The sequence below is a fragment of the Anomaloglossus baeobatrachus genome, chromosome 3 (genome assembly GCF_048569485.1).
Source record: "Anomaloglossus baeobatrachus isolate aAnoBae1 chromosome 3, aAnoBae1.hap1, whole genome shotgun sequence".
Classification (NCBI taxonomy): Eukaryota; Metazoa; Chordata; class Amphibia; order Anura; family Aromobatidae; genus Anomaloglossus; species Anomaloglossus baeobatrachus.
The window spans coordinates 427,436,275-427,462,299 of NC_134355.1; the positions used below are offsets into that span (position 1 = coordinate 427,436,275).

Below are 26,025 nucleotides of genomic sequence, written 5' to 3' on the forward strand. Positions count from 1 at the left end.
CTTTTAGGCACCAGGCTACGGCTCAACAAGTCTGTCAGGCTGCCACTTGGACTAGCCTGCATACCTTTTCGAAGCACTACCAAGTGCATGCTCATGCTTCGGCAGATGCGAGCTTGGGCAGACGCATCCTTCAGGCGGCTGTCGCCCACTTGTGAAGTTAGGCTCCGCCTACTTCTTAGTTTTTTCTGTTTATTCCCACCCAGGGACAGCTTTGGAACGTCCCATGGTCTGGGTCTCCCAAAGGAACGATAAAGAAAAAGAGAATTTTGTTACTTACCGTAAATTCTTTTTCTTATAGTTCCGTATTGGGAGACCCAGCTCCCTCCCTGTTGCCTGTTGGCAATTTTCTTGTTCCGTGTGTTATCACCGGCTGTTGTCGTGGACAGAGTCTCCGGTTGTTCCGGTTCTTACTCTGTTCTACTTGTGGGTGGCTATTCTCCTTCAGCTTTTGCACTAAACTGGCTAGGACTGGCTACCAGGGGGTGTATAAGCTCAGAGGGAGGAGCTACACTTTTAAGTGTAGTACTTTGTGTGTCCTCCGGAGGCAGAAGCTAAACACCCATGGTCTGGGTCTCCCAATACGGAACTATAAGAAAAAGAATTTACGGTAAGTAACAAAATTCTCTTTTTTTCTTGTATATATTTTTATTTTTGCAATTTACCAGTAGCTGCTGCATTTCCCACCCTAGGCTTATACTCAAGTCAATAAGTTGGTAAAATTAGGGGCCTCAACTTATACTCGGGTTTGCTTATACTCTAGTATATATGATATATATTAGTTTTATCAATTGATAGTACCAGCCAAGAAAATAAACTTTTATAATATATCTTGATAGAGAAAAAGGACTCTTTCTCCAGGACTTACTGGTCATTTCTTTCCTTGCACTTCTGACTTTCTCAAAAAATGTATACATCTGTCTATGAATCTGTCTTCAGTGACGGTATTACATACTACCCACATTGAGAGTGAAGGACGAGACGTTGGAGGGAGGAGAAGGCATTACACACACAAATACAATGCTGAGGCTTCTAATGCAGAGGGGGAAAGTGTTAAAATGCAGAAATGTAGGGGTTAGTTCCCACCAGGGCTGTGGAGTCGGTAAGCCAAACCTTCGACTCCGACTCCGACTCCGACTCCTCAAATTCTCTTGCACCGACTCCGACTCCGGCTCCGACTCCGACTCCGGCTCCGACTCCGACTCCTACATATATTGCTTATAGTTAGGTGAAAAATTTATTGTAGTACATGAACATGTGTATGTGAACATCAGACATTTAATAATTTTTATGATACAATAATCAAGATATTTGGATAGAACATAAAATATATTTATTGGAATACAACTTTAGAACACAAAAAACTGTAATAAATTGTAAATATGTAATACACTATGTAATATACAGTAGATTACATATATATCTTGTGTGTATATACACTGTATACATATATATATATATATATATATATATATATATATATATATATATATATATATTACATATTTACAATTTATTAGTTTTTTGTGTTCTAAAGTTGTATTCCAATAAATATTTTATGTTCTATCCAAATATCTTGATTATTGTATCATAAAAACAATTAAATGTCTGATGTTCACATTGTACTACAATAAATTTTTCACTTAAATATAAGCATTATACTAAATGTTATTATTTAGTAAAATATTCAGCACATTCTGCATTGCACTCCTGTCCCCAATTTATTATATATTTTAGGAGTCGGAGTCGGTGCATTTTATACCGACTCCGACTCCGACTCCACCAAAATGAGCTCCGACTCAGACTCCACGACTCCGACTCCGACTCCACAGCCCTGGTTCCCACAGTGAAGTTATTTGATGAATTAATTTTAGCTTGTCAAGGAAAGATTTTTGATTTCTTCACCTCTGGGAATATGTAAAGATTTGATCATGTGGAGTAAGGCATAAGTGACATGTTGATCTGTTTTATAAGGAGTATGTCAGAGGCTCTGCTTAGGTCAGATTTTTTCCCTCACCCTATGACGGCACCACGAAATAAGGGTGCCGTCATGGGTTCGGAAAAAACACATTACCGGTAAGTAATTACGTATTTTTCCCTCACCCTATGACGGCACCCTTATTTCGTGGTGCCGTCATGGGTTCGGAAAAAACACATTACCGGTAAGTAATTACGTATTTTTCCCTCACCCTATGACGGCACCCTTATTTCGTGGTGCCGTCATGGGTTCAGAAAAAACACATTACCGGTAAGTAATTACGTATTTTTCCCTCACCCTATGACGGCACCCTTATTTCGTGGTGTCGTCATGGGTTCAGAAAAAACACATTACCGATAAGTAATTACGTATTTTTAGCCACAGGCATGAATATTTATGCACTTACTACAAAAAAAGTTAAGATTTGATGCAAAATGTCATGTAGTCATCGATAATTGTGACGTGCTGGGAGGATTTTATGTCAGGTGTCTAATTTCTGAAAATTTCAGTATGCGTATACAACATGTTATTTTAACTTTTCTTTTGTTTTTTTTAATTTGAATAAATAGAGTTTTTTCTTTTTGTCAAAAGAGTGATTGTATGGGGGGCATAAGTTACTGATAATTGTGGTGCACTTTTTTCTTGTAGATTGGGGAACGTGGAGCTAATTTGAGTGGTGGTCAGAGGCAAAGAATCAGTCTGGCAAGAGCCCTGTACAGTGACCGCAGCATTTACATGCTGGATGATCCCCTCAGTGCCTTAGATGCCCATGTAGGCAATCACATCTTCAACAGTGCCATCAAAAAGCACATGAAATCTAAAACTATTTTGTTTATCACCCACCAACTTCAGGTAATGGTTAGAGCCACGGGAGGCGCTAAGAATGGTGCCAGGGTGACATAGCCTGCACACATGGTCAGATGTGACACACCTTCTGTCATTCTATGCCCTCTTTAATACTTTCTACCTCCAGTACCTTGTGGACTGTGATGAAGTGATTTACATGAAGGAAGGATGCATCACAGAAAGAGGGACACATGAGGATCTTATGAAGCTAAATGGAGAATATGCTACAATTTTTAACAACTTTCAACTTGGGGAAGCACCTCATATTGAGGTAAGTTTTCATCGTTATAACTACTTTTTGGTTATATTTTTTTGTACTTTGAAGCCAGAAGACCAAGCTTTTATTAGGTTGATGAAGTTGGAAACAGCCTTTTTGTGTTTTTATGCGTAACATCAAGAGCCGTCTGATTTTCCCCACAAATTTAATCTTTTAATAAAGATTGATTTTGTTATGTGTTCTCCTTCCTACACAAGATGATGTGTTTCTTTGTCGCTCCATTGGGAGACCCAGACAATTGGGTGTATAGCTATGCCTCCGGAGGCCACACAAAGTATTACACTAAAAGTGTAAAGCCCCTCCCCTTCTGCCTATACACCCCCCCGTGCTCACGGGCTCCTCAGTTTTTTATGCTTTGTGCGAAGGAGGCAGACATCCACGCATAGCTCCACAGCTTGGTCGGCAGCAGCTGCTGACCAGGTCGGATGGAAGAAAAGAGGGCCCATAACAGGGCCCCCAGCATGCTCCCTTCTCACCCCACTTTGTCGGCGGTGTTGTTAAGGTTGAGGTACCCATTGCGGGTACACAGGCAGGAGCCACATGCTGTTTTCCTTCCCCATCCCTTAGGGCTCTGGGTGAAGTGGGATCCAGGATCGGTCTCTAGGCACTGGACCGTGCTCCCTCCGCAGCCCCTGGGAATCTGCAGGATAGGAGCTGAGTAACGTCAGGGACAAGGCCCTGCTACTATGAGGTACTCTGTGTCCCGTGGGGACCGCGCATGGAGCGCTGGTGCCAGACACATTACAGCACTGCTGGGTGTGTTAGTGCGCCGGACATGGAGCGCTTGTGCCAGACACTTTCCAGCACGGCTGGGTGTGTTAGTGCGCCGGACATGGAGCGCTTGTGCCAGACACTTTCCAGCACTGCTGGTGTGTTTGTGAGCCGGGGGACTACCGCGCGGCCGCGCTTATTGCCGGCCGCGCTTATAACTTTAGTCCCCGGCTTCTGCGGCCTAGTGTCGTTTATTCCCGCCCACAGGCCTGCCAGTCAGGGAAGGGGCGGGACGCTGCACGGATCGTCAGCGGAGGGCTGGAGCATACATTAGTATCCTCCTCCCCCCTCACTCAGTACAGTGGGGCACTGGATTCCCGCACTTTTCTTGGGCACGCCCACGATCTCCTCCTCCCCCACAGAACGCCGGCAGCCATTCCTGTCAGCGATTCAGACGCTGGAGAGGAGAGACAACACAGGGAGACCCAGGCAGGGAATCCGGTGACCACACAACTGCTTTGAGCGGTCGGTAAGCAGCACCTATGGTGCTGGCCCCACTGAGTACCGAAGTGTATATATATTTATAGGCTATACATTGCACTGTACGGTCGCTCTGTTGATTTTTGGCTATATACCCTCTTGGTTGTTCTCAGAGGAGACAACATGTCATCTGCAAAAAGCAAGGGTGCCAAAGCACAGGCGTACTTTGCAACTTGTACCTCATGTACAGCTGTACTTCCGGCAGGTTCCACTGACCCTCATTGTGTGCAATGCTCGGCCCCTGTGGCACTTACTCAGCCGGAGCCTCTGCGACTGGTGGCCCAGGTGGATCCACCTGCTACCACTGTCCAGGTGACAGAGACGGAGTTTGCAGCCTTTGCTGACAAACTGTCTGAGACTATGGATAAATGGTCTGCTAAAATACTGGAAGCATTGCAGTCCAGACCGGTGATTCAGGCCCCGGGCTCTATCCAATCCTTGACCCCTGGTCCCCCTCAATTGGAACAGCAAAGTGCCCCTGGGGTATCCCATAGGTCCCAGGGTGAGGTCTCTGACACGGACCGCAGTCCCAGGCCGACCAAGCGGGGTCGCTGGGAAATTCCCTCCACCTCATCACACTGTTCAGGGTCCCAGCAGGGGGACTCTCTGGAGGATGAAGCGGAGGTATCAGATCAGGATTCTGATCCTGAAGCCGCTCTCAACCTAGATAAGCCTGAAGGTGACGCAGTAGTGAATGACCTTATAGCGACCATCAATCAGGTGTTGGATATTTCTCCCCCAGCTCCTACAATTGAGGAGTCTGCTTCTCAGGAGAAATTCCGTTTCAGGTTTCCAAAGCGTACATTAAATATGTTTCTGGATCACTCTGACTTCAGAGAGGCAATCCAGAAAAACCGAGACTGTCCAGACAAGCGTTTTTCCAAGCGTCTTAAGGACACACGTTATCCCTTCCCCCCCGAGGTTGTCAAGGGCTGGACTCAGTGTCCTAAGGTGGATCCTCCAATCTCCAGACTGGCGGCTAGATCCATAGTTGCAGTGGAAGATGGGGCTTCACTCAAAGATGCCACTGACAGACAGATGGAACTATGGTTGAAATCCATCTATGAAGCTATAGGCGCGTCTTTTGCCCCAGCATTCGCTGCCGTATGGGCACTCCAAGCTATCTCAGCTTGTCAGGCGCAGATTAATGCAGTAACACGTACATCTACCCCGCAAGTGGTGTCCCTTAACCAATCAGGCGTCGGCGTTTGCGTCCTACGCCATTAATGCTATCCTGGACTCTGCGAGCCGTACGGCGGTGGCATCCGCCAACTCGGTGGTACTCCGCAGGGCCATGTGGCTACGTGAATGGAAGGCAGACTCTGCTTCCAAAAAGTTCTTAACCGGTTTGCCATTGGCTGGCGACCGCTTGTTTGGTGAGCGATTGGATGAAATCATTAAACAATCCAAGGGAAAGGATTCATCCTTACCCCAGTCCAAACCAAACAGACCTCAACCACGGAAGGTACAATCGAGGTTTCGGTCCTTTCGGACCGCGGGCAGATCTCAATTTTCCTCGTCCAAAAGGCCTCAGAAAGATCAGAGGAACTCCGATTCATGGCGGTCTAAGTCACGTCCTAAGAAGACCGCCGGAGGAACCGCTCCCAAAGCGGCCTCCGCATGACTTTCGGCCTCCTCAAACCGCATCCTCGGTCGGTGGCAGGCTCTCCCGCTTTTGCGACGCCTGGCTGCCACAAGTAAAAGACCGATGGGTGAGAGACATTCTATCTCACGGTTACAGGATAGAGTTCAACTCTCGTCCTCCGACTCGTTTCTTCAGAACATCCGCACCCCCCGACAGAGCCGAGGCTCTTATGCAGGCGGTGGGCACCCTGAAGGAGGAAGGAGTGGTGATCCCGGTTCCTCTTCAGCAACGGGGTCACGGTTTTTACTCCAACTTGTTCGTGGTGCCAAAAAAAGAACGGATCCTTCCGTCCCGTTCTGGACCTAAAGCTGCTCAACAAGCATGTGAAAACCAGGCGGTTCCGGATGGAATCGCTCCGCTCCGTCATCGCCTCAATGTCCCAAGGAGATTTCCTGGCATCAATCGACATCAAAGATGCTTATCTCCACGTACCGATTGCACCAGAGCATCAGCGCTTCCTGCGCTTCGCCATAGGGGACGAACACCTTCAGTTCGTGGCACTACCTTTTGGCCTGGCAACAGCCCCACGGGTCTTCACCAAGGTCATGGCAACAGTGGTGGCAATCCTACACTCTCAGGGACACTCGGTGATCCCTTACTTAGACGATCTACTTGTCAAGGCACCCTCTCAAGGGGCATGCCAACACAGCCTGAACATTGCTCTGGAAACTCTCCAGAGTTTCGGGTGGATCATCAATTTTCCAAAGTCAAATCTGACACCGGCCCAATCACTGACATATCTTGGCATGGAGTTTCATACTCTCTCAGCGATAGTGAAGCTTCCGCTGAACAAACTGCGTTCACTACAGACAGGGGTGCAATCTCTCCTTCATGGTCAGTCACACCCCCTGAGGCGCCTCATGCACTTCCTAGGGAAGATGGTGGCAGCAATGAAGGCAGTTCCTTTTGCGCAGTTTCATCTGCGCCCACTTCAATGGGACATTCTCCGCAAATGGGACAGGAAGTCGACGTACCTCGACAGGAACGTCTCCCTTTCTCGGGCAGCCAAAGCTTCCCTTCAGTGGTGGCTTCTTCCCACTTCTCTGTCGGAGGGGAAATCCTTCCTGCCCCCCATCCTGGGCTGTGGTCACGACGGACGCGAGCCTGTCAGGGTGGGGAGCGGTCTTTCTCCACCACAGGCTCAGGGGACTTGGACTCAGACAGAGTCCTCCCTTCAGATCAATGTTCTGGAGATAAGGGCAGTGTATCTTGCCCTAAAAGCGTTCCAGCCGTGGCTGGAAGGCAAACAGATCCGAATTCAGTCGGACAACTCCACAGCGGTGGCATACATCAACCACCAAGGCGGGACACGCAGTCGGCAAGCCTTCCAGGAAGTTCGGCGGATTCTGCTGTGGGTGGAAGCCACAGCCTCGACCATATCCGCAGTTCACATCCCGGGCGTAGAAAACTGGGAAGCAGACTTTCTCAGTCGCCAGGGCATGGATGCAGGGGAATGGTCCCTTCACCCGGACGTGTTTCAGGAGATCTGTTGCCGCTGGGGCATGCCGGATGTCGACCTAATGGCGTCCCGGCACAACAACAAGGTCCCGACGTTCATGGCACGGTCTCAAGATCACAGAGCTCTGGCGGCAGACGCCTTAGTTCAGGATTGGTCGCAGTTTCAACTCCCTTATGTGTTTCCTCCTCTGGCACTGTTGCCCAGAGTGTTACGCAAGATCAGGGCCGACTGCCGCCGCGCCATCCTCGTCGCTCCAGACTGGCCGAGGAGGTCGTGGTACCCGGATCTGTGGCATCTCACGGTCGGCCAACCGTGGGTACTACCAGACCGACCAGACTTGCTGTCTCAAGGGCCGTTTTTCCATCTGAATTCTGCGGCCCTGAACCTGACTGTGTGGCCATTGAGTCCTGGATCCTAGCGTCTTCAGGATTATCTCAAGAGGTCATTGCCACCATGAGACAGGCTAGGAAACCAACGTCCGCCAAGATCTACCACAGGACGTGGAAAATATTCCTGTCGTGGTGCTCTGCTCAGGGTGTTTCTCCCTGGCCGTTTACCTTGCCCACTTTTCTGTCCTTCCTTCAATCCGGATTAGAAAAGGGTTTGTCACTAGGCTCCCTTAAGGGACAAGTCTCTGCGCTCTCTGTCTTTTTTCAGAAGCGCCTAGCCAGACTTCCACAGGTTCACACGTTCCTGCAGGGGGTTTGTCACATCGTACCTCCTTACAAGCGTCCGTTAGAACCCTGGGATCTGAACAGGATGCTGATGGTTCTTCAGAAACCACCGTTCGAGCCAATGAGGGATATCTCTCTCTCACGCCTTTCGCAGAAAGTGGTTTTCCTAGTAGCAGTCACTTCGCTTCGGAGAGTGTCTGAGCTAGCAGCGCTGTCATGCAAAGCCCCCTTCCTGGTGTTTCACCAGGACAAGGTGGTGCTGCGTCCGGTTCCGGAATTTCTCCCTAAGGTGGTATCCCCCTTTCATCTCAATCAGGATATCTCCTTACCCTCTTTTTGTCCTCATCCAGTTCACCAATGTGAAAAGGATTTGCACTTGTTAGATCTGGTGAGAGCACTCAGATTCTACATTTCTCGTACGGCGCCCCTGCGCCGCTCGGATGCACTCTTTGTCCTTGTCGCTGGCCAGCGTAAAGGGACACAAGCTTCCAAGTCAACCCTGGCTCGGTGGATCAAGGAACCAATTCTCGAGGCTTATCGTTCCTCCGGGCTTCCGGTTCCCTCAGGGCTGAAGGCCCATTCTACCAGGGCCGTGGGAGCGTCCTGGGCATTGCGGCACCAGGCTACGGCTCAGCAGGTGTGTCAGGCGGCTACCTGGTCGAGCCTGCACACTTTCACGAAACACTATCAGGTGCATACCTATGCTTCGGCAGATGCCAGCCTAGGTAGGCGAGTCCTTCAGGCGGCGGTTGCCCACCTGTAGGACGGAGCCGGTTACGGCTCTATTATGAGGTATTATTTACCCACCCAGGGACTGCTTTTGGACGTCCCAATTGTCTGGGTCTCCCAATGGAGCGACAAAGAAGAAGGGAATTTTGTTTACTTACCGTAAATTCCTTTTCTTCTAGCTCCAATTGGGAGACCCAGCACCCGCCCCTGTTTTTTGTGTACACATGTTGTTCATGTTGAATGGTTTCAGTTCTCCGATATTCCTTCGGATTGAAGTTACTTTAAACCAATTATAATTTTTTCCTCCTTCTTGCTTTTGCACCAAAACTGAGGAGCCCGTGAGCACGGGGGGGTGTATAGGCAGAAGGGGAGGGGCTTTACACTTTTAGTGTAATACTTTGTGTTGCCTCCGGAGGCATAGCTATACACCCAATTGTCTGGGTCTCCCAATTGGAGCTAGAAGAAAAGGAATTTACGGTAAGTAAACAAAATTCCCTTCTTTCAGTGACTCCTTTTATCTTGCACAGTGTTCTGCATTTACTGACAAATCCGTAGTGGACAAAAATAGTTTTCACTATGCGAAAGGTGGCATTATATAAAATAATAGTAATAAAATTTACTGTAAGATGGTGCCGTACTCCTAGAATTGTCACTCTACTTAAAGCACCACTCCAGCATATTTTTTTTATTGCAGTGCTAGAGTGGTGCTTTATATTGAAGTCCCCTGCCCCATGTATTATGCTCACCCTCCGACGTCTTGTGTTATTCGTGCTGCTCCTGTTGGTCTCCAGTGTTTCATGGTGGGCGCGGGAGGTCACAACTCAATACAAGTGTGTGAATGCCTCCTTTTGGTTCTCGTAGCCTTGTGTTGAGAGCTTGTGATGTAACTTCTGACTTCTGGTCAGTCAGAAGTCATGGGCACAACATGGCGCCGTGGGACCGGAGTGATGCCGAAAAAAGGTGAAGTCTCCAGAGGGTGAGTATAATACAGGGAGCAAGGGACTTAGATTTAAAGCACCACTCAAGCAGTGATTTAAAAAAAAACAAACCTCTGGAGTCACACAACCATTGTATCTTTGTCATATGTCTGCAATTTAAAGGGATCTTTCTTTATCGTTCCTATGGGAGACCCAGACCATGGGTGTATAGCTACTGCCTCCGGAGGACACACAAAGTTACTACACTCAAAACGTGTAGCTCCTCCCTCCTAGCATATACACCCCCTGCTAGCCAGACCTAGCCAGTTTCATGCTTTGTGTCAGGAGGATCACACACACACATGCATCCTTTTTTGATTTTTCATTTTTTCTACAGATTTGGAAGAAAAGCGGGTCCACTGGACCCCCGGCATGTCCCTTCACACCCCCCTGGCGGCGGTGCTGTTAAGGTTGATTCAGGGCAAGAGCCCTTCATGCCGCGCTCCTTCACCATCCCTTAGGGGCTCTGGCTTGAAGTTAGAGCCAACACGGTTCTCACTGCCTTGCAGGAGACCGGCCTCCATCCGCAGCCCTTTGGCAGGACCCTGCTGGACGGAGCACTGGACCCCCACCCCACCAGGGACTGGACCCTGCGTCTCAAAGCTAAGTATAGAGACGTTATTCAGAGGGTCCTTCTGCAATGTGGGGCACTTTATTGGGGGGACAGTGGTTGACTTTGATAATGCTGCTTTTACTGTGTTTCCGGCCGGTTCCACGGTTTTTACTGTGTACCGCGCCGATGATGCCTGATTTTCGGCCGCATGCATAACTCTAGGCCCCGGCTTCAGCCGCGGCCTAGTTTTCGTTTCGTTCCCCTGCATGTCAGTCATGCAGGGGGACGCTGCAGCGCCGCCCAACCGCCGCTCTGCACAGGGGAGGACACTCCTTGTTGGGAGATGATTCCCTCCCCTGTACATCTTCTTAGCCCTCCGATTCCCGCTCCTGGGTTAACCCCCGCCCTCCCCCCTCACTCTAGCGCCATTTTCTCAGCGTTCTTAGTACGCTGATCGGCGCTGGCTGCTCTGCAGTGCAGAGGGAGTGGATATCTGGCTGGGGGTCCAGGCTTGGAACCTGGGGGGGCACTCACAATAGCGGCCTGTTAAGTCACAACCTCTGGTTGTGCACTTTTTATACACTATCAGGGCATTCTGAAGGAGTTAATTCTTTATTTTAGAACCTCCTCCTCAGCAGCATGTCTCACTAGGAGCAAAGCTCCAAGGCTGTACACTACATGCTCTGCATGTAAGCTTATATTGCCTGAACCGGCCCATACTGTAATGGTTCTTATGTGGTGGTGCCTCAGCCTGGAGTCGCCCCAGGCTGAACCCCACCTCTGCAGCAGGTCTCACAGAGCGAGGCTGCAGGCTGTTTTTATTATCCACTGCTGGTGGGCTCGTACGGCGAGCTCATAACCACTGTGGCCCCTCAGCTTGGAGGCTCATTCATGGTCCCTCCAGCTGCTCCGGGTTCGGTGGCTGACCCCTGGGGGAATCTTTTTTCCAGGGGTCGGCTGTCCCGGCATCTGCTGAGCATGCAGCCCCCTTCTCAGGGCGTTTTCTGCTTGCTCAGCAAAGCTCACAGACCCCGTCCTCCTGACAGGGAGACGCAGGGTCCCCTGTCCTCCCCGTCCCGCAGCTCCGATACGAGCTGACTCACTGGACGAGGAGGATATCTCTATCAGGGGCTCGGACGCTGCTTTAGGTACTTTAATCCGTCCGTAGGTGACGCGGATGCGAATGATTGGATTGCGTCCATTATACTTGTATTGGACCTCCATCCGCCCGTATCAGGGGAGTATTCCCCGCTGGCAAAAGGCATCAGTATACCTTTAAGGAGTGTGTTCCTTAACCACTCCAGTTTTCAGGCCGCTGCGTCCAAGCCCGCAGCCTGTCCTGCAGATCCCACAGTGGGGTTCTGCTGCCTATCTCCCCCTTCCATCAGAGGTGGTCAAGGAGTGTACTCATTCGCCAAGGGTGGCCACTCCGGTGTCTAGACTTTCAGCCCGGATAGTTGTATCAGTGGCTGACGGCACCTCTATAAGGATCCCACGGTACATTAATTTTGTACTGTACCTCAATCCGCCGGAGTTACCTTATCTAGGTGAACACAACGTGTGTTCCTTAAACCACTCCAGTTTTTAGGCCCCTGTGACCAGCCCAGGGTCTGCTCTGACAGTCGCTTCCCATGAAGCGTGATTCTGAGGACTGTGTTTCCCCTGTCCACCAATGGTGGTCAAGAGGTGGGCTCATTCACCTCAGGTGGGTCAGCCCGGACCGTTATGTCAGTGGCTGATGGCTCCTCAGAGGAGATGCATTCCCTCACAGGGACTCTATGCCCAAGACGGTTGCCTGAACTTCCAGACTTCAGTCTTTTCATCCTCTGCCAAGTCTGCCATGCTGGACACCGCACGGCGGTGGTCTTGGCTACTTTCCTCGCTATCCGCAGGCTCCTGTGGCTTCGGAAATGGAAGGCAGAGGCCTCTATAGAGGGTCCTTACTGGGCTCCCCTTTGGTGGGACCAGTCTCTTCGGAACCAACTAGATGAAATTTAGGAAGCTCTCGGCGAGGAGAGTTCTTCCTTGCCACAAACCTAAACCAGGGAACCTGTCCAGGGCAGGAATCAGTTGAGGTTTCGGTGGTTTCCGTTCCTCCATCTGATCGTCCTCTAGCTCGGCCTAGGTTCATAGAACCAATTGGCTTGAAGCTGCGTCTTTAGAAGACCGCAGGAGATGCTGCCACTTAGTCAGCTTCCTCCGAGCTATCTAGCCGCCAACCTCCTCCTGGTTGGTGGCAGGCTCTCTCCACTTGGCAACGTATGGTTCTAACACGTCTCCGTTCAGTGGGGGCGGGATTATATCTCCCATGGCTACAGGATAGAATTCTGTCCGCCCGCCAAACAGATTTTTTCTGTCACCTCCTCCCGGCTCCAAGGCTTCTCACAGGCCGTGCATTTCTTGCAGGCCAATGGAGTAATTGTACCGGTTCCCGACTGGGAACGGTTCTGAGATTTTTGTTTAAATCTATTTCCAGTCCCCGAACAGGGCGGTGCCTTCCGGCCTGGATCTTTAGCTTTTCAAGCATGGTCAGGTGTGGCGTTTTCACATGGAGTCTCAGTCTTGTTCCGCGTGTTTTTTTCACCGGACCAATCAAGAACCCAAGGAGATTCCCTAGCAGCCATCGGCATCAGAGATGCCTTTCTGCAGGGGTCAATCGCAGGTGCACACCAGCGTTGACTACGTTTTGCCATCAGAGTGGTCCAATTCGTGGCTCTTCCCTTGCGGTTAGCCACGGCCCATCGAGTATTCTCATGGGGCTGCTGTGATTAGGGTCCTGCACCCCTAAGGATTGGCAGTGATCGTTTGCCCTGGACGGCCTTCTTCTCAGGGCTTCATCCAGTGCAGACTCTTAGCAGAGTACTTCGCTTACTCTCGCCACTCTAACCTATTCGGGTGGCTTGTCATTCTGTTCAAGTCCACTCTGACTTCGAACCAGAGGTTCTCAGGGACGCAATTCGAGACTCTGTCGGCTCTTGTGAAGCCGCTCTTAGTCGATCAGTAGTCCCTCCGCTGGCGGTCGACGTCGTTCTATCAGACACCAAATACAGGTGCTGGTCAGACGGTGGCGTCAATGGAAGCGATTCCTTGCCCGCCTGCGTCCTCTGAGACTGGATGTTTTCCGCTGTACACGCGAACTCCCTCCTTCCACGGTGTGGTGGCTTTGCCACTGACCGGGGGCTTGTTTGCAGTGGTGGTTTCGGCCACTCTGTCTCAGGGACGCTCCTTCCTGGCCCCGTCCCAGGTGATCCTCACCAGGGGGCTGGTCTTTCTGCCTTGGGAGCAGTATATCTCCACCGCGGAGCGCAGGGCGCTTGGACTCTGTCCGAATCAGCCCTCTAGATCAATGGGCTGGAAATCAGAGCTGTATTCTAGCTCTCTAAGCCTTCACCATCTGTTGGCGGCTAGGCACATTCGAGTTCAGTCGGATAACGTGACAGCGTTTTCCTACGTCAACTTCCAGGGCGGGACATTCAGCCGCCTGGCAATCTTGGCGCCTCAACATTCTTCAGTGAACAAGGGACTCCTAGTCCACCGTATCCGCAGCCCACATCCTAGATGTCAAAACTGCGAGGCAGACTATTTCAACTGTCCAACCGTGGTCCACAATCCTCAGGTTTTGCAGTAGACACACTGGTTCATGTTTGATCCAGCTTCGCCTCTATTTCTTGCCCAGAGGCCTGCGCAAGATCAGTTAAAAAAAAAAAAAAAAAAAGAAAGGGGACGTCGGGTCATTCTCTTACTCCAGACTGCCCCAGGCAGGCTTGGTATCCTGACCTGCTCCTTCTGTCCGTTGGGTTGCCATGGCATCTTCCGGACCGTCCAGACCTTTTCTCAAAGGTCCGTTTTTTTCCGTCAGAATTCTGCATTCTCAGATTGACGGCGTAGCTATTGAGTCCTGGATCTTAGCGACTTCTGGTATCCTTCCTGAAGTCATCTCCGCTATGACTCGAGCTCCAAGGTGTCCTTGGACCTTTTTAGCCTTGCCGACCCTCCTGTCCCTTCCACAGTCCGGTCTACAGCTAGGACTATCCCTCAATAACGGACAGGTCTCGGCTCTGTCAGTATGTGCCAGCGGCGTATCGTCCGGCTGGCTCCGGTGCGCTCCTTTAAGGGTGCGTCTCACATCATTCCGCCTTTCCGGCGGCCTATGGAACCCTGGGACCTTCATCCGGTCCTCCCGGTTCCCGGAAACCCCCCTTTGCGCCTCTTAGGGAGGTTTCTTTGTTTCATCTTTCACAGAAAGTAGTCTTTCTAGTGGCTATAATTTCCCGCCAGGGAGTTCTGGCTGCACTCTCTGAGTCACCCCCTTCTTTGGTCTTTTGCATCAAGACAAGGTGGTCTCCGTCTGACTCCGGACTTTTTTCCCTAAGGTGGTTACTGCTTCCACCTTATCCGGGGCAATTTTCCTGCCTTCCTTTTGTCCGGCTCCTGTTCATCGCTTTGAGGAAGCGTTGCATCTCCTGGATCTGGTGCGGGCGCCCCGAATCTATGTGTCTCGCACCGCCGTTATTAGGCGGTGCACCTCTCTCTCTGGTACTGACTGCTAGTCAACGTAGCGGTCTCGGTATCTAAGCCGACCCTGGTTCGTTGGCTTAGGTCGGCCATTTCCGAGGCCTACAAGGTACTCAAGTGCCTTCCCCGCCGGGGATCAGAGCACATTTGATCAGACCGGTCCGTGCCTTTTGGGCTTTCAGGCACCAGGCTACGGCTCAGTAGGTCTGTCAGACTGCAGCTCGAATTAGTCTGCGGACTTTTTCGAAGCTCTATCCAAGGCATGCTCTTGCTTTGGCAGACGCGGGCTTGGGCTGACGCATCTTTCAGGCGTCTGTCGCCCATTTGTGAAGTTGGGTTTTCCTGCTTCTCAGTTGTCTGTTTATTCCCACCCATGGACTGCTTTAGGACGTCCCATGGTCTGGGTCTCCCATAGGAACGATAAAGAAAAAGAGAATTTTGTTACTTACCGTAAATTCTTTTTCTTATAGTTCCGTCATGGGAGACCCAGCACCCTCCCTATTGCCTGTTGGCAGGTTTCTTGTTCCGTGTGTCTTCACCGGCTGTTATTGTTGTAGACAGAGATCCCGGTTCTTCCGGATTTTCCTCTGTCTCTTCTTGTGGGTGGATGTCCTCCTTCAGCTTTTGCACTAAACTGGCTAGGTCTGGCTAGCAGGGGGTGTATATGCTAGGAGGGAGGAGCTACACGTTTTGAGTGTAGTAACTTTGTGTGTCCTCCGGAGGCAGTAGCTATACACCCATGGTCTGGGTCTCCCATGACGGAACTATAAGAAAAAGAATTTACGGTAAGTAACAAAATTCTCTTTTTCATGTCACCAAAACTTTTCATCCAAATATGAATCGAATTAAGGAGCCTTTTGTTATAATCTCCCTTTGCCTTTCTGGACAACTCTAAATTCTCTCTGAAATGATTTCTGACTAGGAGTCCAAGTGCTCCAAGTTGGTGGAGGTATTTACTTGGGGAAACGGCTGCTTGTATCATGTCAGTATATTCCTCATGGCTCTAAAGCCCATCACAGCCCAGCATTTCGCGCTTGCGCTCTACCTCACGGCAGAGCGCCGCAAGCAGGAGTGATGCTGGGCTGTGACAAATGGTTAAATGCCGCCCTCAGACTAGTCACTCAGGAAGACTGAGACCGGTCTCAGTGGTGTCAGGTCAACTGGTAGTTGATGTGACATGACATCACCGAATCCCTGAGGTCACGGACCTTGGGGAGGGGGGGGTGTCACTTCATGGGGATGGGCAGACCGCAATAGCGCCGTTCAGAGGCAGAACTGGCTGAACAAAGTATTTAGATAAAGCCTTCCCTATCAGTTTTACAGAGATAGGGCCCCTATTGCAGAGTAGTGAACCACCCCTTTAAGCTTCCACATAACAAGGGAGCAGATTATGTATACCATTGCCTTATTAATGTAAAACACAGAAGGTTTCTGCTTGAAGCCTTAAAGGGAATCTTTCTTTGTCGCTCCATTGGGAGACCCAGACAATTGGGTGTATAGCTTCTGCCTCTGGAGGCCACACAAAGTATTACACTTTAAAAAGTGTAACCCCTCCCCTCTGCCTATACACCCTCCCGTGGATCACGGGCTCCTCAGTTTTATGCTTTGTGTGGAAGGAGGCACACATCCACTCATGCATTCTCATATTACTTATATCGGTTGGAAGAAAAGAGGGCCCCCACGGGGCCCCCGGCATGTTCCCTTCTCACCCCACTACGTCGGCGGTGTTGTTAAGGTTGAGGTACCCATTGCGGGTACAAAGGCCGGAGCCTCATGCCATCTCCTTCACCATCCCTTAGCGGCTCTGGGAGAAGTGGGATCCTGACCGGTCATCCATTTACTGGGACCGTGCTCCCTCCGCAGCCCCTGTGGGAATCAGCCGGATCGGAGTCTATTCTTCCTCAGGGACCGGGCCCTGCAACTATAAGGTACTCTGTGTCCCCATGGGGACTGTGCAGGGAGCGTCTTCTTCCCGGACGCTGCAGCAACTGCTGAATTGAGAAGGCCGGCGGACTTCCGCGCCGACCGCGCCTGCTTGTCGGGCACGGTCTTAAATTTAGTCCCCGGCTTCATCGCGGCCTAGTAGCAAAAATCCCGCCCCCGGGCCTGCCTGTCAGGGGTAAGGGCGGGACGGCCGACCTGACGTCGGCTGTGAGGGCCGGAGCATCCTGTATGTTTCCTCCCCCCTCACTGATCACTGTGGGGACCCCAGATTCCCGCACTTTCCTTGCGCCGCCCACTGCTCCACTCCTCCCTGAGAGCTCCGGCAGCCATTTTTTGGCATTCTGCCGGTGGAGGATTCTCAGGGAAGAGCTCTGCAGCTCTGGGAGACCTAAGGCAGGGAATCTGGAGGACACACACACTCCGCTTTTTAGCGGTCGGTAAGCCACACCGGTCACCCGGTGCTGGTCCCCATAGGGTGCCGGAATAGATACGTATTTATATATATATTTCTGTTCGGTCGGGCAGTATACTCTTTCCCATATACCCTCAGTGATCACTCTCCTAGGAGACAACAGCATGTCGTCCACAAGGATCAAAGGTGCTAAGGCACAGGGTTTTTTTGCGGCCTGTACCTCTTGTGGGGCTATGTTACCTGCGGGTTCCACCTACCCTCACTGTGAGCAATGCTCGACCCCTGTTTCGCTTGCTCAGCCGGAGCCTCGGTCACTAGTGGGCCCCTCGGCTCATGTAGACCCCCCTGCTCCCCCTGTCCAGGCGGCAGGGACAGAGTTCGCCTCTTTTGCTGAGAGACTCTCTGAGTCACTTTCACAATCCATGGCTCAGTCTATGGACAAATGGTCTGCCAAGCTGCTTGAAGCTTTGCAGTCCAGACCGGTCCTTACACAGGCCCCGGCCCCTGTTGGATCGTCGCCTCCAGGCCCCTCTCGGTCCGCACCGCAGTGTGCTCCCAGGTTGGGCCCTAGGTCTCACGTGGAGGACTCCTGCCCGGACCACAGTCCTAGACAGGCTAAGCGGGCTCGCTGGGAATCTTCCCCGACTTCTTCACACTGCTCGGGTTCCCAGCTTGAGGACTCGCTGGAGGACGAGGCGGACGTCGCAGCTCAGGGCTCTGACCCTGACGTCGCCCTCAACCTTGATACACCTGAAGGGGACGCCTTAGTAAATGACCTTATCTCGTCCATCAACCAGGTGTTAGATCTCTCTCCCCCGCCTCCACCTGTAGAGGAGTCTGCTTCTCAGCAGGAGAAACACCAGTTTCGGTTCCCCAAACGTACACGGAGTGCGTTTTTCGATCACTCTAACTTCAGAGATGCTGTCCAGAAGCCCAGAGCGGTTCCGGACAAGCGCTTTACTAAGCGCCTTACTGACACACGTTATCCCTTCCCCTCTGAAGTAGTTAAGGGTTGGGCTCAATGTCCCAAGGTGGATCCTCCAGTCTCTAGGCTGGCGGCTAGATCTGTGGTATCGGTTGCAGATGGCTCATCGCTAAAGGATGCCACTGACAGGCAGATAGAGCTCCTGGTGAAATCCATCTATGAAGCCACGGGCGCGTCTTTTGCCCCGGCCTTTGCAGCCGTGTGGGCACTCCAAGCTATCTCAGCTTGTCTGGCTGAGATTAATGCGGTCACACGTAATTCTGCTCCGCAGGTTGCGTCTTTGACTTCTCAAGCGTCAGCTTTTTCTTCCTACGCCATGAACGCAGTCCTAGACTCTGCTAGCCGTACAGCGGTGGCATCCGCTAACTCTGTGGCTGTCCGCAGGGCCATGTGGCTGCGCGAATGGAAGGCAGACTCGGCCTCCAAGAGGTTCTTAACCGGTTTGCCGTTTTCTGGCGACCACTTGTTTGGCGAACGATTGGATGAGATTATTAAGGAATCCAAGGGAAAGGACTCCTCCTTACCCCAGTCCAAACCTAAGAGACCTCAGCAACGAAAAATACAATCAAGGTTTCGGTCCTTTCGTCCCTCCGCCAAGCCCCAATCCTCTTCGTCCAGCAGGCCGGAGAAAGGCCAGAGGAACTCCTATGCGTGGCGGTCCAAGTCACGCCCCCAAAAGGCCGCAGGAGGCACTGCCTCCAAGGCGGCCTCCTCATGACTCTCGGCATCCCCGAGCCGCATCCTCGGGCGGTGGCAGGCTCTCCCGCTTTTGCGACGCCTGGTGGCCACATGTTCAAGACCGATGGGTGAGAGACATTCTGTCTCACGGTTACAGGATAGAGTTCAGCTCTCGTCCTCCGACTCGTTTCTTCAGAACCTCTCCGCCCCCCGCTCGGGCCGACGCACTTTTTCAAGCAGTGGACGCTCTGAAGACAGAAGGAGTTGTGATCCCCGTTCCCCCTCAGGAACGTGGTCGCGGCTTTTACTCCAACTTGTTCGTGGTGCCAAAAAAGGACGGATCATTCCGTCCCGTTCTGGACCTCAAACTACTCAACAGACATGTGAGCACAAGACGGTTTCGGATGGAATCTCTCCGCTCGGTCATCGCCTCGATGTCACAAGGAGACTTCCTAGCATCGATCGACATCAAGGATGCTTATCTCCACGTGCCGATCGCACCCGAACATCAACGCTTCTTGCGTTTCGCCATCGGGGACGAACACCTTCAGTTCGTGGCATTGCCTTTCGGCCTGGCAACAGCCCCACGGGTTTTCACCAAAGTCATGGCATCCGTTGTGGCGGTCCTACACTCTCAGGGCCACTCGGTGATTCCCTACTTAGACTATCTCCTAGTCAGGGCACCTTCTCAGGTGGCGTGTCAACACAGCCTTACCGTCGCTCTGGCGACTCTCCAGCAGTTCGGGTGGATCATCAACTTCCCGAAATCCAAGTTGACACCGACCCAATCACTGACTTACCTCGGGATGGAGTTTCATACACAGTCAGCGGTAGTCAAGCTACCGCTGGACAAACAGCTTTCTCTGCAGGCAGGGGTGCAATCTCTTCTTCGGGGTCAGTCACACCCCTTGAGGCGCCTCATGCACTTCCTGGGGAAGATGGTGGCAGCGATGGAGGCAGTGCCGTTCGCGCAATTCCATCTGCGGCCACTCCAATGGGACATTCTCCGCAAATGGGACAGGAGGTCGGCTTCCCTCGACAGGAAAGTCTCTCTTTCCCTTGCAACCAAGACGTCTCTTCAGTGGTGGCTCCTTCCCAATTCTCTATCGCAGGGAAAATCCTTCCTACCCCCAACCTGGGCTGTGGTCACCACGGACGCGAGCCTGTCAGGTTGGAGAGCGGTTTTTCTCCACCACAGGGCTCAGAGAACCTGGACTCCGATAGAGTCTTCCCTTCAGATCAATGTTCTGGAGATAAGGGCAGTGTATCTAGCCCTATTGGCTTTCCATCGGTGGCTGGAGGGCAGGCAGATCCGTATCCAGTCGGACAATGCCACTGCCGTCGCATACATCAACCACCAAGGCGGCACTCGCAGTCGTCAAGCCTTCCAGGACGTCCGGCAGATTCTGCAGTGGGTGGAAGCCACAGCCTCCACCATCTCCGCAGTTCACATCCCGGGCGTAGAAAACTGGGAAGCAGATTTTCTCAGTCGTCAGGGCATGGATGCGGGGGAATGGTCTCTGCACCCAGAAGTGTTTCGAGAGATCTGTCGCCGCTGGGGAACGCCGGACGTCGATCTCATGGCGTCACGGCACAACAACAAAGTCCCGGCATTCATGGCTCGGTCTCTGGATCACAGAGCTCTGGCGGCGGATGCCTTAGTTCAGGATTGGTCGCAGTTTCGACTGCCTTACGTGTTTCCTCCTCTGGCGATGCTGCCCAGAGTGTTACGCAAGATCAGATCCGACTGCCGTCGCGCCATTCTCGTCGCTCCAGATTGGCCGAGGCGGTCGTGGTACCCGGATCTGTGGCATCTCACGGTGGGACAACCGTGGGCGCTTCCAGACCGCCCAGACTTGCTGTCACAAGGCCCGTTTTTCCATCTGAATTCTGTGGCCCTCAACCTGACTGTGTGGCCATTGAGTCCTGGCTCCTAGCGTCTTCAGGGTTATCTCAGGATGTCATTGCCACCATGAGACAGGCCAGGAAGCCAACGTCCGCCAAGATCTATTACAGGTCTTGGCAAATCTTATCCTGGTGCTCTGATAACGGTTTTCTTCAATGGCCGTTTGCCTTACCCACTTTTCTTTCATTCCTTCAATCCGGAATGGACAAGGGTTTGTCACTCGGCTCTCTCAAGGGCCAAGTATCGGCGCTCTCCGTATTTTTTCAAAAGCGCCTAGCCAGGCTTCCGCAGGTCCGCACGTTCCTGCAGGGAGTTTGCCACATAGTCCCACTTTACAAACGTCCACTAGAACCCTGGGATCTTAACAGGGTGCTAACGGCTCTTCAGAAACCACCTTTCGAGCCGCTGCGGGATGTCTCTTTATCACGTCTTTCGCAGAAGGTGGCCTTTCTAGTGGCAGTTACATCACTCCGGAGAGTGTCTGTGCTTGCAGCGCTGTCATGCAAAGCCCCCTTCCTGGTGTTTCACCAGGACAAGGTGGTGCTGCGTCCGGTCCCGGATTTTCTCCCTAAGGTGGTATCTCCTTTTCATCTCAATCAAGATATCTCCTTGCCTTCATTTTGCCCTAATCCAATTCACCAATGTGAAAAGGATTTGCACTCTTTGGATCTAGTGAGAGCACTCCGGTTCTACGTGTCTCGCATGGCGCCCCTGCGTCGTTCAGATGCGCTCTTTGTCCTTGTCGCTGGCCAGCGTAAGGGTTCGCAGGCTTCCAAGTCAACCTTGGCTCGGTGGATCAAGGAACCGATTCTCGAAGCCTACCGTTTTTCTGGGCTTCCGCTTCCTTCAGGGCTGAAAGCCCATTCTACCAGAGCCGTGGGTGCGTCCTGGGCATTGCGGCACCGGGCTACGGCTCAGCAGGTGTGTCAGGCAGCTACGTGGTCTAGTCTGCACACTTTCACGAAACACTATCAAGTGCATACCTATGCTTCGGCAGACGCCAGTTTAGGTAGGCGAGTCCTTCAGGCGGCGGTTGCCCACCTGTAAGAGGGGGCCGTTGCGGCTCTTTTTATTGAGGTATTCTTTTACCCACCCAGGGACTGCTTTTGGACGTCCCAATTGTCTGGGTCTCCCAATGGAGCGACAAAGAAGAAGGGAATTTTGTTTACTTACCGTAAATTCCTTTTCTTCTAGCTCCTATTGGGAGACCCAGCACCCGCCCCTGTTCCCTTCGGGCTGGTTGTTCTTTTCTGTACACATGTTGTTCATGTTGAATTGTTCTTTTGGTTCATGGTCTTCAGTTCTCCGAACATCCTTCGGATTGAATTTACCCTAGACCAATTTATATGTTTTCTCCTTCCTGCTTTTGCACCAAAACTGAGGAGCCCGTGATCCACGGGAGGGTGTTTAGGCAGAGGGGAGGGGTTACACTTTTTTAAGTGTAATACTTTGTGTGGCCTCCGGAGGCAGAAGCTATACACCCAATTGTCTGGGTCTCCCAATAGGAGCTAGAAGAAAAGGAATTTACGGTAAGTAAACAAAATTCCCTTCTTTTGTTCCGGATGCTCCTTATGCTTCTTTGATGCAGCCATGTGATCCTGTTCAGCTAATTACACAAGTGATATTTTTACAGGATTATTCCCAAAATTTAATTTTATCAATTCATTGTCTATGGATCTGCCGGAGAAATGAATTATAGGTCTCAGCTACTTTTGCCAGTCCCATACACAGTGAATGGAGCAGGGATCAAGAAACTCCAACTCTGCTTCATCGTACACGGAACTCTGGAGAGCCTCGTTATCAGGATCCACAGTCCCTTTTTGGGATCTTTGGGGTGCCAGCAATCAATAAGTTATACCCATTTTTTATGGATGGTCAATAACTTTGGATTCTGGGATTAACCCTTGTTAACCTTCGTCTGGCTGAATAGGTACAATTGTAACTATTCCCTTTTTAAATTGCAATAATTTTTTTTTAGAAAAGCCGTAGAGTGCTGAAATTTTGTGACATCTCTGCAGTTTTGGTCCAGAATATATTGGCCAAATTTCAATAAAATATCTCCACCCCCTTCCGAGATAAGGGGTCGAGAAATTTAGGCAAAATTTTGCAGCCTGACAAAGGTTAATATTCAGGAAAGGATATGTTTATTGTACTACCTTAAAATTAAATGGATTTTCCTGCCAAATACATTGATCCCTGGGATACTTACCTGTTATTAGAACTTTATTTTGTTATCAACACAAAAATGAGTTTTCCGATGGTGTTTACTTGAAGAGAATTATACGTAGAATTTGGCTTTGTGCTGAAACCAGCTTTTGCACATGATTAACTACGTAGGTGTTTTCTTTGTACTTTTCCTCTGATCTTAATTGAAAAATCTTAAAAAATGTTTTGTTTTTTTTCTTTGCAGGTGAGTCTCAAAAAGAATGTCAGCAGTTCATTAAAGAAGCCTTTAGATAAAGGAAATAAGTCGGGGTCTGTGAAGAAAGAGAAGGTCACAAAAAAGGAAGATGGTGAGCTATTCCTACATCTGTAAGAGTTTGGCAAGTTTTTATGTATTAAGGCCAATGTATATGTAGGAATTTCACTACTGCAGCTACACAATTGTCGTATATATGCCATGATTTTCAAGTCTGATCATAGGAGCAAATGTAAGGTAACTTTCAGGTTATAGTCACCTGTGTTTGCTAACTGAGTAGTTGTAATTTTCATGTGTGCACAATCATTTTTCATCCAGGACCATTGCCTTATCTAAATCAGGTCCCATGAAAACAGTTAAATCATGGCTACTGGTAAATGGGCATTCAGACAGCAATGTGAATCTTGTCTTATGGAGAGAAGCATTCTTATTCCAGATAATACTTTATATTAAAGGGCATCTCTTAACAGGTATTTGCCACCTAATCTGAGAGCATCATAATGTAGGGGCAAAGATCCTGATTCCAGCGATGTGTCACTTACTGGGCTGCTTAGTGTAATTTTGATAATCTGCTGATTAATAGTTATTTTATCATTAGAGGACTACTTGGTGTGCTGACAGGTAGTCCAGTATATTTATGAGCTCTGTATAACTGCTAGATCTGCAGCAGAGGAAACAGTGATTTTATCAAAATTACAGCAGACAGCTCAGTAAGAGACACATCGCTGGAATCAGGGTCTCTGTTTCTACATTATGCTGCTCTCAGATGGGGGAGCAAAAACCTCGTGACAGATTCCTGTTAAAGAGAATCTGTCATCAGGAAATGAGACCACTAACTAAGGGCATGTTTGTAAAGACCCTATAAAGACTAAAGGTCGACGGTGGAAGGGGAAATAAAGAGACAGGCATAAGAGCTGGAAGTGACAGCCCACTGCATTTGAGATTAGAACTTCAGAGATGATTGCTCTACAATTGAAAAACTAAATGCTATAGAAAAGGCAAAAAGCTTTTACAAATATGCTTTTACTTAGAGATCTAATTTCCTGATGACAGGTGCCCATTAATATGGTGCCATAATGGATATAATGTATTGCATAGTGTTAACTCTGGCTAGAATACCCCAAATATAGTGTAATATTGATAAAAATGGTTTGGATTTGGTTAAAAATAATTATAAATAAGTTCCCGTTTTATGAAGCATGTTTGGTTTACTAATCCACAGGCCAGCTTATGCAGATGGAGGAGAAAGGGAAAGGATCAGTGCCCTGGTCAGTTTATGGAGTCTATATCCAGTCAGCTGGAGGTCCTTTTGCATTTTTCGTCATCATGGCCTTGTTTGTTCTCAATGTTGGAAGCACAGCATTCAGCAATTGGTGGCTCAGTTATTGGATTAAGCAAGGAAGTGGGGTAAGAGCCTCTTACAATGTAAAATGTGATGTAGTCACTTGTTATCTTGCATGGAATAGTCCGATGGAGTGAAAGAGATACATGCAATGCCTTATACAAGTTTGATTTGATAAAGTGTTGCAGTTGTCCTGCTGAAAGTATAGCTTCATGTATCAAGTGATCTGGAAATGTTTTGTGTATTCTTACAGAACACGTCTGTGCTGTTACACAATGAAACTGTGGTCAGTAGCAGCATGAAGGACAATCCTCATGTACTCTACTACACTGGCATCTATGCTCTGTCCATGGTTGTCATGCTCATCCTGAAAGCAGTGCGTGGCGTTGTCTTTGTCAAGGTAATGAATTTTCGGGTATCTGTAGTTGGTCCACCGACTGCACTGCTTGGATTACAAGTATTCCTTCTTTGAATTTGTTTCAGGGAACTCTCCGAGCTTCTTCTAAACTCCATGATGAACTCTTTAGACGCATTCTCCGGAGCCCCATGAAGTTCTTTGACACCACTCCTACAGGTCGAATTCTCAATAGGTTTTCTAAAGACATGGATGAAGGTGAGTTTTCTTGTACTCTTGGAGAGAATGTAACATATTGGTCTCATTCAAACACAAGTTTGTCAGCATTGTGAAATATTTTCTAAGATTTTAAAGTGTTTTGTTTTTGTTTTTTTCTTTTTATCTGGAATTTATAATGTCCTATACAACAGCCCATGGGTTAATGCTAAAAACCCCCCCAACATATCCAGAACATATTGTGGCTTTAATAAAACAGTCTCCAAAAACACCACAAACATGCAGCATATGTAGATTATTTTACATTTTGTTGTAAAGAGTAAAGTAAATAAGTTTCAGTTTTTGACTATCAAAATCAGCACAAAACACTGTGAATCCAACCATAATTTAGTAGAAAGGGATCTGTTGCTTACCTGCGTTAGTATTTCTCTACTGATATTTTCTATTGATATATTTTGAACGTTTTGTGAAAGTTGAATACTTATATAAGAACGTCTTTAAAGGTCCATTGAGTCATAAGAATGAAATACATCACTCCTATTCGCAGTGAAGGAGCTGTTCTATGCATAATGCCTGCTCAGGTGTGGAGAAAAGAACACATGGCATTTGTGGCCACTCTAAAGACCACTTTACACACAGAGATAAATCTTTGGCAGATCTGTGGTTGCAGTGAAATCATGGACATATTGTTCCATTTGTACACAGCCACAAACCTGGCACTGATTGTCCACAATTTCACTGCAACCACAGATATGCTGCAGATTTATCTCTGTGTGTAAAGTGGCCTTTAGACATGCATTCTTTTGGGGTATATGCCAAACAGTGGGCAGTCTGGATAGATATTGTGGTATCCATCTACTGTATGGA

The 26,025-nt window shown here is 49.8% G+C and overlaps 1 protein-coding gene across 1 annotated transcript in view; it reads left to right on the forward strand.

Annotated features, from left to right (window-relative positions):
* Positions 1-26,025, forward strand: part of ABCC5 (ATP binding cassette subfamily C member 5) — a 209,198-nt gene that overhangs the window by 124,554 nt on the left and 58,619 nt on the right. The window contains exons 15-20 of the mRNA XM_075340366.1: positions 2,624-2,827; positions 2,949-3,092; positions 23,237-23,339; positions 24,468-24,652; positions 24,841-24,987; positions 25,071-25,200. Coding sequence (XP_075196481.1) covers positions 2,624-2,827; positions 2,949-3,092; positions 23,237-23,339; positions 24,468-24,652; positions 24,841-24,987; positions 25,071-25,200 — 913 coding nt within the window. The remainder of the gene's footprint in view (positions 1-2,623; positions 2,828-2,948; positions 3,093-23,236; positions 23,340-24,467; positions 24,653-24,840; positions 24,988-25,070; positions 25,201-26,025) is intronic.